This window comes from Vulpes lagopus, chromosome 1, assembly GCF_018345385.1.
Source record: "Vulpes lagopus strain Blue_001 chromosome 1, ASM1834538v1, whole genome shotgun sequence".
In the NCBI taxonomy this organism is placed as follows: Eukaryota; Metazoa; Chordata; class Mammalia; order Carnivora; family Canidae; genus Vulpes; species Vulpes lagopus.
This window is the reverse complement of record NC_054824.1, coordinates 24,565,588-24,579,007: the sequence shown is the minus strand read 5'-3', so window position 1 is coordinate 24,579,007 and position 13,420 is coordinate 24,565,588. Positions and strand designations below refer to the sequence as shown.

General features: G+C 38.6%; 1 protein-coding gene and 1 long non-coding RNA gene across 4 annotated transcripts in view; both read right to left on the bottom strand.

Annotated features, from left to right (window-relative positions):
* Positions 1-11,614, bottom strand: part of SRSF12 (serine and arginine rich splicing factor 12) — a 41,858-nt gene extending 30,244 nt beyond the window's left edge. For 2 of the 3 annotated variants that reach the window (XM_041746013.1, XM_041746018.1), the window contains exon 1: positions 11,475-11,545. Coding sequence is in view for 1 of the 3 variants with exons in the window: in XM_041745997.1 (XP_041601931.1) it covers positions 11,475-11,509 (35 nt within the window). In the remaining 2 variants the exon portion in view is untranslated. Of the gene's footprint in view, positions 1-11,474 lie in introns of all 3 variants that reach the window. The other variant, XM_041745997.1, reaches the window with a different exon arrangement.
* Positions 117-8,917, bottom strand: LOC121485545. Its single transcript, XR_005986311.1, has 2 exons — positions 8,858-8,917; positions 117-298 (listed from the first exon to the last, which is right to left on the bottom strand). It is a non-coding gene; the product is annotated as an uncharacterized LOC121485545 (long non-coding RNA).
* Positions 11,615-13,420: the final 1,806 nt, after the last annotated feature.

The following is a 13,420-nucleotide window of genomic DNA, read 5'->3' as shown; positions in this document are numbered from 1 at the left end:
AATCCTGATAAGTGTTAGAGAGCATCTCATTAGAACTAGGTGCATCTCATTAATCTTGGGGTGTATGAGAAACGAGATAGAGCATTCTCCAACACAGAACACCCACCACCAACAGACTTTTTCTTTTCTTTTAATCATCACCTGCAGCCAATATATGCCCCTGAACTGAGAGCTTCAGAATCAGAACAGGTGTATGTTACCGGGATCTCAAGGATTGATGCTCACTGGCCCTTAGACTGGGTCAATCTGGCAGAGGCATTCTGCAACAGTCTAGTGACTCTTGGTTCTCTGTCCTTATCTAAGAGAAAAACACCAAAAAAAATAAATAAATAAATAAATAAAAATGGATTGGAAGCTTGGCTAGGGTGTGCTAACTGTGGCTTCACTACACTATACTTACACTTAGGTCTTACTTTGTAGACACCAAAATATTAGTATCTGTAGGTTTTTTCTCCTGGGATAGTTTTTTATTTGTTTTGTTGTTGTTATTGTTCTGTTTTTCAGGAGAGAGATCCCTTCTATCCTCCCACAGAAGGTACAAACCTGGCTACTATTATTCTAAGAGCTGAGTAGAGGCAGGCAGGGCATTAAAGGTTCTCACAACTCAATACATAGAATTTAACCTAACCTCCCTATTTTACCATTTGTCTTACTTCTCTGAGATATTCCTGAGGTTAGAATTCTATTTTAACTTTCACAGTGAGAATACTTGTCTCCTTCTGTTGAAATGGGAAAGGTTTAGGTGCCTGGCTATGCAATGTTAGAGCTGGCATCTGGAGATCTAGTTGTTCCTTATATGGGCTTACAACTAATCTTGTCACTTCAAAATGACAGGTGCCACAGCTGTCTTGTGTTTTCTGACTTTTCTGATTGCGGGTGCTGAAATTTCAGCGTTCTCTGCTTTGTTAAGTCCCCACACCTCTGCCTGTTTGCCATATTCCATGTTGTATACTAGCAGCAAATCATCCCTCTGAGAAAGCATTTCTCAGCTTCCCTTGCTTCTAGTTGTGGCAACATGACCATGTCTAAAGACCATGTCTTTAGCCAAAGACACACAGGAAGAAATGCTATGAGAGACACCCAGAATGACCCCTTAATGGGATCCAAATCAGGTGAGGGATATTCCTTTTATCCTTCTCCCTTTTTCTTATTGCCTGGAATGTGGACATGAGAGCTGGAGTGCCAGGGATTATCTTGAGCTCATGAGGAAACCTTGAGGAAGAGAGCCACATAGTGAGGATGGCAGAGCAGAGATATGGAAGCCTTGGTCTCTGGTGGCTAGAGAGTTGTCCTGAACTCATAGCAGACTTCTTTTAAAACAGAGAAGTGAAATTCTCTAAGTTGGGTGATGGGGTTAAGTGATGCTGTATCTAATCTTAGCTGATTCATCTTTTATCCTATCCCTTTAACCAAATCTTTGGTGGTGACAAGAGGCAGGGAGAACAATCACCAAAGTGGCTAAAATGGTGAGGAAGTCAGCCTTGTTCCTCGAACCACTTTGAATGAGATCCCCATCTCCCAGCTCAGAGTGTCTTCTGTTTGGCAATGCCCGTAAGGAGGACCAGGAATAAATCTAGACTTTGGGGGACTTACTGCTTCTCCAGTTTAGGGCATTTATCTGAGAATCAGAATACAAAATTAGATACGCTTTCAGGTGGGGTTCCCTAGAAGCAGAGCCTGAGACTGGGATTCTTGAGTAAGTGATTAATTAAGGCCTCACTCTCAGGAAATCATTGGGGAGTAAGGATGCAGGAGAAAGCCAGAGAAGCTAGGCAAGGGTGTGGTTTCAGAAGATACCTAGTCTTGGCCTGATCTCCTGGGGAGCTCTGGAAAGTATGTTACCCTGCGATAAGGCAGGGACTTTTAAGGCTCAGCATCAGACAGTCAGAGAGGTAGTCTAGCATCCCAGTCGTCTACGAGGGAAGGTGGCTCCCCGAAGCTGTGGACAGTCTGCTGCAGCAGGGTACAGATGTGAGTCCTTAGTAATCAACACTTGCAGCAACTGGGATGTGTGCACTTTCTTGCCAAAGGGAATGAGGTCAGGAGACCAATAGCTATTACTACAGGTACAAAAGTAAAGAATAGAAATAGTCATTTAAAATTTTTTAAAGTTGGGGTGCCTGGCTGGCTCAGTTCATAGACCATATGACTTTTGATCTCAGGGTTGTGAGTTTGAGCCCCATGTTGGGCATGGAGACTACTTAATAAAAGAAAATTAAAATTTTTTAAGTTGATAAATATAGTAAATATCAGAAAATCCAGAAAAAAATTATATTGCCGGTGCCTAGAACCTCTCTATAATACTGTTTTTCCTTTTCTTGTTTTTCTCCATAGACTTTGATTTCTCTCTCTCTCTCTCTCTCTCTCTCTCTGAAGTAGGCTCCATGTCCAGCATGGAACCCAACATGGGGTGGGGCTTGAACTCATAACCCTAAGATTAAGACCTGCGCTGAAAAGTTAGATGTATAACATACTGAGCCACCTAGGCACACCTTTCTCTCTCTCTCTCTCTCCCTCTTTTTTTTTTTTTTTAAGTAATCTCTATGCCCAATGTGGGGCTTGAACTCACAACCCTGAGATCAAGAGTCACATTGCTCTACTGACTTAGTCAGGACCCCTGATCTCTTCCTCATAGGACAATGGTTTGTAATACTTTCTATAAGCAGTATAGAAGGATGATTTAGTTTAGCATGATTCTTTAAATTTTTTTTTTATTATTGATAATTTGGAAAAGTTTTTTTAGCTTCATAACTCATGACTAGTAAGGTCATGTTTATTTTTAGAATTATCGTCAAGTATAGTAAAGCCTGTGTCACATACAAGCTGTAAATTTTTTTAAAAAGATTTTATTTATTTATTCATGAGAGACACAGAGAGAGAGAGAGAGAGAGAGAGAGAGAGAGAGAGAGAGAGAAAGGGAGAGAGAGAGAGGCAGAGACACAGGCAGAGGGAGAAGCAGGATCCATGCAGGGAGCCTGATGTGGGACTCGATCCTGGGTCTCCAGGATCACGCCCTGGGCTGAAGGTGGCGCTAAACCGCTGAGCCACCAGGGCTGCCCAAGCTGTAAAATTCAGACATTTCACGTTTTCTTGGGCAATGATAAACTTTACCTCTCAAGTCATCAACGATTTTTGTCTGCCATGTCTTGTCTCAGTGGAACATAATGAACTTTATATTATCCTTGTTGATGCAAGTATTTTGCATTAAATCAAGAGTCAATTAAGTCTTCTCCCAATGAGTGACATGTCATCAGCCTTTATCAAGACACAATCCAGTGCTTTGCAATGTATATATAACATATGACTTCATAGACAGATGTGCTCATTGTGTATACAGTCCTGCTAAGTTTGTACACTACAAACAGTAATTCTGTTAAATTCTATTATGTACAATCTCCATCAAAAGAGGGGGAGAAAGCACGATGCATTTGTTATTGTATACATTGCATTGTTGAGTATATCACTGACAGGATAGAACTTCCTTTTTATATATCTATAAAAGGAATCTATATATCTAGTGTCTATATCTAGTGTTTGGAAGAATTTCCAATAAACTGACTTCCAGTAAACTCCATTCATTTCAAACCTTGTTTCTTCCCTTCTACCCATGTACTTACAGTGCTGTGCTTTGGAGGATAGGGTCACATTGCAATATGACCTCTGTCCCTGTATCTTGATGTGACAGGATGCTAGGGGAGTCAGCATAGCAGACAGTAGGAATATTCCTGGAAGCCATTTCTACACCTGGACAACTGGCAATACTTTCCTATGCACATAAATAACTGCTATACCCATAATTATATTCCACTAAACCCAAACCAAATGTATGCTTAGTTCATCTTCCCATTAAAATGGATCCCAGAGGGATACTCAGCAGTTGAGCCTCTGCCTCTGGCTCAGGGGTTCCAGGGTCAGGTCTCACGTCGGGCTCTTGTGAGGAGCCTGCTTCTCCCTCTGCCTATGTCTCTGCCTCTCTCTATATATATGTCTTTCATGAATGAATAAATAAAATCTTTTTAAAAAATAAAAAATAAATGGATCCCAGAATGCTTATGGCCATTCCAGTGTGACATGACTGAGGAATTGAAATATCTTCTTCAAATTTTACTCAAATTTATGACCATGCGAAACCATTCTAAGCCCTTTTTGGGCCTTGAAGCTTAGGCTTCATGAAGCTGTGAGGTATATCTGTCTGTGGTAGGACAAATAGAATGACATGTAGCCAGGAACATTGTCGTTTATTTATGCTGTTGTAACCACAGCACCAGGAAAAACCACCACCGCAATGTCCCAAATGTTCTTGAGATCCAGGAACATCCTTTTATTCACAAATCCAACCCTTCTTAATCTTACTGGTTTTGGCATGAATTACCCCCCAGATTTCACTTCTCTTTCTTCCTCTTTTTTTTTTTTTTTTTTTGTGGTTACAGGAATTTCAAACTGTGATATCTCCTTTTTGTTAAAGCTGTGTTTCCAAGAATCTTGCTGATGAAGACACATCCTTACCAGATGAGTCATATTCACCTAACTCTGCTAATTCAGTGCAATTTACTTCTAGCACATTTATACACAAAGTATTTTTCAAACGTATATATCTGCATGATGCTTTAATCATTTATATAATTTCTAACCATATATATATACACACACTTTTATACTCAGAAAAAAATCAGTGTTTTATATACTTATTAATCTTATAAATTTCCTCAGGATAGATTTCTCTTTTGATCAATTCTATAGTTCACCATAAGTTAAAAAAAAAAAAGTGGCAGTATAGTAAGGTATGGTGGCCAATTTCTCTGGTATGAGTAGCAGAAGCTAAAAGTGAAATCCATTGCTACAATATTTTTACCTTACAAGCCAATTGATACTTTTCAGAAGATGTTTCTATTAGCTTTTAAGGTTTTTCCACTTCCATAGGTTTGCTTCCTGTCAGAATGGTGGCTTGGTTAAGCTGATTATCTGTAGAACGATGTAATTTCCTTGCATACACCAGCCCCAATACTACTGAAGCTTTACTAATTATTGCTGCTTCAGATACCACGTCAACCATAATTGACTAACAAGCACTTGCTGAGTTTCTATATTGATTTAAAAATATACAATGAAGCTAAGGGAATATGAGTACTCAAAAGTCAAAGAGAGACATTGGAAGCACTTCATAGAATGTGGGGTTTGAAACTGGAATCTAGGGTAAAGTGTGTGGAGTTTGTTTTTTTCACAGCCTTGGGTATTTGAAGATCAAATTCTCTTAGATTAGCAGCTATGATAGATGATCCTATTGTGCAATGTAGAAACTCAGGTTAAGTATGATCTTGCATCAAACTTATTTAGCCATTAATTGAAAGCAGACAAATAGACTGGTTAGGTCATGAATTGGCAACTTTGGCCATTCTATTTATTTATTTAAGCTTAGTTTGTTTTCTTTAACTTCACCTTCACTTTGTGATCCATGGGCTAAAAATACATGTTTTTGTGTATATTTTATTACACTTATCACAGACTTAATTTTTTTAATATTTATTTATTTTAAAAGATTTTATTTATTTATCTGACAGAGAGAGAAAGCACAAGCAAGGGGGAGCAGCAGAGGGAGAGGGAGAAGCAGGCTCCCCACTGAGCAAGGCGCCTGACATGGGGCTCTATCCCAGGACTCTGGGATCAGGACCTGAGCCAAAGGCAAATGCTCAATTGACTGAGCCACTCAGGTGCCCCAATTTTTAAAAACATTTCCATAAGACTACAACAATGTAAAAAATTCACTGCTGCATAGTTTGCTTATTTCCCTTCTTCCCCCCCCACCTTCAAATACATTGCATTATTGTTTTTTTTTCTCATAGTTTTTCTAGTATTTTAAAATTATGTGGCATAGGGTCTGTTTCAGTTTATGATGACTATAAATCATCGGACATTCCAGTGTAATAGCTTTAAGCCTTTTATTCCCATCTCAAATATAATGGTGTACACTGTTACACAATTAATTTGGTTTTGTGCTAAATTCTTTAAAAAATTTTTTTAATTATTTAATTTTTTTGAGAGAGTGTGTGCTGGGGTGGGGGGTAGAGGGGAAGAGAGAGAGGAAAGAGAAAATCCCAAGCAGGTTCATGCCCAGTGTGGAGCCCAAAACGCAGCTCGTTCCCACAACCCTGAGATCATGACTAGCCTAAATCAAGAGTTGGTGACCCAACCAACTGAGCCACCCAGGTGCCCTGGTTCTGTACTAAATTCTGATGTTGATTATTATAGTCAAATATGGGCTTTCAAGCTTTCAAAGCAACATGATAGATCCCCATTACATGTCCTCATAATTTGCAGATCTCTGAATGATCCAGCATTCCCAGAGAAAGAAACTAATATCTGGGTAACAATAGCATTTTGATAAAAATTATAAACTAATCTTCGATAAGAAAAAACAGGAGAGCATCACTTGTTGCCATTTGATATAAATTAGACAATGAATAAAGTGTTTGCTTTTCTAAAATGATAATATAAATTATATTCTCTATATTTAAAAATTGGCCAGCTATCATATTTGCCCGAAAAATTAAGATATTGGATTAAATATCTCTTCTTTAATAATTCAATTTGAATGAACTTTTCTCATAAGCCAAATTCATTTGTAACTAAGGAAGATAGTGAAGTCAAGCAACGTATAACAATAATTAAATTTTTGTTAATTGGCATAAAAAAGTTAGAGCAAATAGGACTGTAAAATATAGCTTTTGAGGAACACTTTAATCTGATTTACATTTATTACTAAGAAAAAACATGGAATTTCAAGGAACACTCTCTTGAAAGGAAATGAACACTTTAAATTCTAATGCTATAAGTGTATGTTAAGAATTTTTAATTTCTAAAGGAAAATACTTGGAAAGCCTTTATGAAGAATTTGTCTAAATCTGTGTATGTATTTACTACGATGTCTTTTTTTTTAGAAATATGTAATATTATAGCTTATAATCTTTATTCAAAACAAATCCTCTGCTTTGCTGCTATATATTTAGCTTGGACTGCTGATGTTTGGTAGATGTTATGAACTAAACTGTGCTTCCTTCCTTCCAAAGAAAATTAATAGGTTGAAACCCTAACCCCCCATGTGACTGTATTTGGAGATGGGACCTTTAGAGAAGTAATTGAGTTTAAGTGAGGTCATAAGACTGAGGCCCTAATCTATAAGATTGGTGTCCTTATAAAAAGAAGCAGCACCAGAGGTCTCCCCCATTCCCCCTCTTCCCTGCCTTCTCCCCATCCCTGTACAATCACAGGGGAAAGGCCATTTGAGGACACAGCAAGAAAATGGCTATAGCAATCATGGTGGCCATTTGATCTCAGACTTCTAGTCTCCAGAACTGTGAGAAGATAAATTTCTTTTGTCCAAGCTACCTAGTCTCTGGTATTTTGTCGTGGCAGCCTGAGCAGACAAAAATAGTAGATATATGTACAGTATAGATATAAAAAGTCAACACCTTATATAAAATTCTGGGTCAGCAGATGGGCAAGGTCTGATGTCGTAGCACATGGGAGCATCAAAATATCACTTTTGAACAGAGGTGATATTTCCAGGTAAAAGATCACAACCTATTAATTGAATGGTGGTGATACATCTGCTTTGTCTAGCTTGTCACAAAAATATGGATGCTAACAGTATTTCAAGAACCACAGAAGAGACTGGGGACTTGTAATCTCTATTATTTTCATTTAAAGCACATCATATACCTGAACTTTTGTAAATGGAGAGATGGAGGTGGAGGACTTTTCCTGGGTTAAGATATCCAAACTACATGTTGAAGGGACCAGGGTGCCATCAAGGTCATTCTGGGGCCCTCGTCCCAGAATTCTTGGGGTATGCTTTGCTGAGCTGATGGTGACCAAGCAGACCACTTGGGCGGGGGTGGGGGTGGGTCAGAGAGTCAATGTGTGGAGGCCTGCTGCTTGGATTTGCCAAGTTCTTTTTCTGACTTGAAAGATAATTATTAAACTTAGAGTCATCCTTTCCCACTGGCGTGTGTCAAAGTTTACGTCCACAGCTGAACTGACTCACTCTGGTACAGTCAACAGGTGGTTGTGGTTTGTCCAAAAGAGCCCTGGTTTGAGGGTTCTGCTGAACAAAGTCTGCATGCTTTGGGGAGTGTTGTAAGGGGGGGAACCCGAGGCAGCTGGAGTGGCTGTGGAGGATGTTGTGTGCAGGAGGGGACACAGGAGGCACTGCCAGAGGGAGAGGGACTTGGAGAGAAAGAGAAATGCTGAAACATTCTAAGGAAATTTTGTACTATAGGGCTTGATATAATGCTGTCTTCATCTCCTTTCAAAGGGTTCAGTTCAGTAAAAACTGTAAGCATCATCAGTGGTTTGCCCTTGAATTTAATGTACCAGTCTGGCCTAAAGATGAAAAAGGAACACACATGGGAGCCACAAAGGGGGCCCAGTCACAAACAGGTTACATTTGTAACACACACATGAACCTATGTACATACAGAGAGGAGAGAGAGAGGAGTGTGAAAATACATGTAACACCATATTAATTGTTACTATTTGGCAACAATAATCATATAGATGGGATCATAAATTATAAATAATTTTTTATTATTTTGTGTTTTGCTGACTTTTCTGATTTTTATGGTGAACATGTAAAAAACAAAACAATGCTAATAATCCCAGTGTTATCAGCTAACGTTTTTGAGTACCCACAGGACTATATGCCAGGCACTGTGCCAGTGTTTACATGTACGGAGTTCATTTAATTTGCTTATAGCCTACCTGTGAGATGGCTGTAGAGGTACCATTGTTTCCATTTTCCAGATCAGTCAACTTTTATGATATATTACATTTAAAAATCAGAAATAAGGAAAACAGGCACCTGGGTGGCTCAGTTGATTAAGCGTCTGCCTTCAGTTCAAGTCATGATCCCAAGGTCTCCAGATGGAGTCCCATGCTGGGTTCCCTGCTCAGTGGGGAGTCTGCTCTTCCCTCTTCCTTTGTCCCTTTCTCCTTCTCATGCTCTCTCTTTTTCTCTCTCTCTTGAAAATAAATAAAATCTTTAAAAAAATGAAATAAGGAAAATGACATTTAAAAATAAAATAAAAGAGCAAAAGGAAAATGGGGCTAGGAAGAAACAACCAGAACCTAGAGAGTACTATGTCCTTTCTTCTCTCCCTCTGTGATCAACTAAATCAAAGTGCTTTACCAAATCATGCTTTAAAAATGAAGTATTTTATTGAAGCAGATAAGCAGGATGATTAAAAGATGAGATCCTTGGGCAGAGATGAGGGGGTATCTTTATTCTAAAATTGGTCTTACACATAACTGAATCTAAATTTCATTTCATAGGTGAGAACCTGAGTCACCCGAGGAGACACAGATAAAGTGTCGGGGCTGGGATGAGATCCCCATTCCTTGTCATTACATTAATACAGGATACACAATTTAGGGGCATGTATTAAAAATGTAAAATTAACAGTACTTTGTTGCCATAACCACTAATATTTAAATGTTCTCAGGAATTATTCCTAGAGTTGATTAGCTCCCCAAAAACTTTTAGCTTGGAAATCACCGGGCTATGGGAGAAATCTGTACAACCCTTTGAAGGTTTTCAGGTTCTTGCAAGCACTTTTTTTTTCTTTTTAATAAATCACTTTATCGAGGTATGATTGACATACAAAATGCTGTACATATTTAATGTATATAACCTGATGATTTTGGACGTAAGTATATACTCATGAAACCATCAACACAATCTATGGCATAAACATATCCATCACCTCCCAAAGTTTTCTCCTGTCCTCTTTATTATTTACGTGTATGTGATAAGAGCAATTAACATGAGATCTATTCTCTTAGCAAAGTTTTAATATTGTCAACTATTGGCACTATGATATACAGTAGATCTCTAGGATTTAGTCATCTTGTATAATTGAAACTACCCTTTACATAACTTTGTATTTTGACCACTTCCCTGGAGCCACTCAACCTCTAGTTTTGCTCTAGCTTCAATTTAACCGATTGTCAGAGGCTTATTTCATGCCATGTTAACACACAGTAAATATTTTGCAATATTAACTAGTAAGAAAGACTTGATTTGGCTTTCCTAAACTGGTCAGCCAGTTTCCCATGAGGGTCTCTTCTTTCCTTTTTTGGTCTCACACCTTGTAGCAAAACAGAAGGGGAAAGACATTTTATGCAGAAGACCTTCGGGAACACCATAATTGTTTTTTCTTAATCGGTTTTATTGGAAATGTTTAGTTGACTGCCTATTTCATCTACCAGAATGCCTCTAATTGCTAGATGTTATTTATTAATTTTTAGGCCACACATTTTTTAAAATTAATGACTCTTCATTACCACATCTTTTATAAAACATTTTGAGTATTTTAAGCACTCTGTGACCATCTTCACCATCCATTCCTGCTAGCAACTTTAAAATAATAAGCACCAGGGGCACCTGGGTGGCTCAGTCAGTTAAGCATGTGCTATCGGCTCAGGTCATAATCCCGGAGTCTTGGGAATCAGCCCCATACTCCCAGAGCTGGGATCCTGGCTCAGTAGGGAGCCTGCTTCTCCCTCTCCCCCTTATCGTGCTCTCTCTGTGTCAAATAAACAGAATTAAATATATATATATATATATATATATATATATATATATATATATACAACAATAAGCACCAAAATAACCAAGAATTTTGAGAAGTGAATCTTTAGTATAGGTAATTACTAACCATAGTATGCATATGGCCAACCTGTACACACATGGCTTGAGAGAGGAATCTCATGAAGGACCCTCAAGCCCTGGGTTGGGTCCAAGTTCTAAATGTTTTATCAATGAAGGTAGAGGAGCAATAAAAATTCTCTCCATTTTTCTGAACCATACATAACCTTTGGAGAGAAGTGTTCTCATCCAGCTCAAGTCAGGCCACATCTCCCAGTGTTGGAGTACATAAGCCCTAGGGAATCGGGGCAAAGGACAAGCCTCCTCTGGGAACATCACTGTCCTCATTTCCAGGAACGGTTATGGTCAGCAGAGCAGCTAATCTCTCTGCCAGGAGAGATGGAAGCCAAAGGGAGCCTCAAATATCTGTGTACCATGACGTCCTTGGCTCTGAAATAGCTGCCTTTACCTCATGGGCCATTTGAAGCAATCTATACAGAACTTAAAAACAAGTTGTACTAGAGCCTTATCCAACAGAAACAAGATTCTGCCAGAGAGTTTTGCTTCTTTCCTTTATTTTGTTTTCCAAGGTTTCTTTCTCAGCTTATTTTTTTCCCTCCCTAGTCACTCACTCCCTGGATAGTTTAATTCTCCCCTGGATATAACCATTATGCAGAGTAGATATGCAGAAATGCACTTTCCTTAGTTCTTCCACTTTCCTTACTGGTCTTGAGTGGGGGCCTCCACTTCCTCTTGACATGTCTAACACACGACCATCAGCTCGACCCCATGCTCACATTGCCCCTATTTAATGACTTTACCATCCACATACCTGTTCACCCTGTTCATACTATGGACCTTGGTCATCTCTTCCTTCTCTCCATCATGTTCTCCTGTCCCCCAAACACATTCTGTTAGGCACCAAGTCCTGTCACTTCTGCCCTTGGAATGTTTCTGGAATCCTGGGACTTCCTGGGAACCAATTAATCTGTTTCTAGTTAATCTTCCGCGTAGTCATTAATTATTCTTCCAGAACAAAAATCCAGTTTTACCTCCCCCCACCCTTTAATAACATCCAGTAGTTACCCATTGCCTGGATAAAGGTTTATTTTTTAACAATGTGTACAAAGTTCCTCCATTTTCCTTAACCTTCAATCCAAATTCACCTTTCTGCCAAATTCTTAGCTCACTGCTTTCTGCCAGAATGACAGCTAGTTTTTCCAACATCTTAGCCCAGGAGTGATTTATTAATATGTTGTCTAGTTCGAGTTGCATGTTTATATCAACTAGAGAATTATTTGGGGATAACCATAAGTACTGGAGGTGGGGGTACCAGGGGAGGTGGTTAGGGCGATGTCGTGAACAACCAATATCCTAGAGCGGCACTGTAGTTTGCTTGCTGGGAGTGGTAGCCCCAAATCGCCCAGGGCCACAGTTTATTTCTGGAGAAAAATGTTCAGATTCCAAATATTGTTAAAATGGAAAGGTAGTCAGTAAGACTCCTTTGTACATTTGGAACTGATTCCTTTTTCCTATATTCTTTAAGGTTTTACTCTTTTATTTATTTATTTTCTGGTGATATATCTGCACTCTATGAATGAAATCATTTTAGCACCTTTTATTCCTCTCTCTCTCCCCTACATTTCTGGGGAAGATACACATCCAACAAATTATTGTAATTTTTTTTAAAAAAAGGGTACAAAGCACCACAAACAAGAAATATACAGTCCCCACAATGGAAACCAAACATATAGAGCATGTGTGTGCATAAACAGAACTTGAAATGAATCCATCTTTTCTCTACCTCAAGTGACAGCTTTGTTAACTCATGAAAAGCAATATAAATAGCTTCTGTATAAAATTGATATGTATGCCTTTTCTGTTGTTTACATGTGTCCTACTTATGTCAACAGGCAGAGTTGCTACAATGTATTTATTCAAAATAAGTGATTGCTACAGGTTCTGATGTAAATAGATAAGCTACAGATGCATTTATGGATTTGGATGTCTGCTTACATAAGCAATAAAGCATGGCGGCTAACAGCAGGCCACTGGGAGCCAGACTGGCTTCTTTCCCATCCTGGGTCCACTATTTACTAGCTGTGTAATCTAGGACACTGCATCTATAAAGATAAATAATTACATTAACAACCTCATAGGCTGTTATGAGGATTAAATAAGTCAATACACATAAAGCACCTGGCACATGTTAGGTGCTTGCCGCAGGGTAAGTGCTCTACAAATGCTCCCACTGGTTTTGCTCACATAAAGCAATAATATTGTATTTCATAGATAAAGGTAGGATTTTTGTCAAAAGTATACAAGGGTATGATTTGTTAAGTATAAATAAGGGGGTCCAGAAATTTAATACCACATTGATACCTTCGGGGCTGAGATTTAGTTACTGTGTTAATGAGAATGACAGTGTTTTTCAAGTTCAAATATGACATGTACTCTGGTATTGTTAACATATGAAATAGTTAAAACAGGGGCAGCCCTGGTGGCCCAGCGGTTTGGCGCCGCCTTCAGCCCATGGAGCCTGCTTCTCCCTCTGCCTGTGTCTCTGCCCCTCTCTCTGTGTCTCCCATGAATAAATAATCAAAATCTTAAAAAAAAAAAAAAAAAAAGAAATAGTTAAAACAGAAGTAGAGAATCTTCATGTACTATGCAGCTTCCATTAGACTTATTTTCAAAAAATACTTTTCTCTAAAATAAATAGATAAAACCTTTAAAAAATACATTTCTCTAATTATCTGAATATGTTGTATCCCAGTTAAC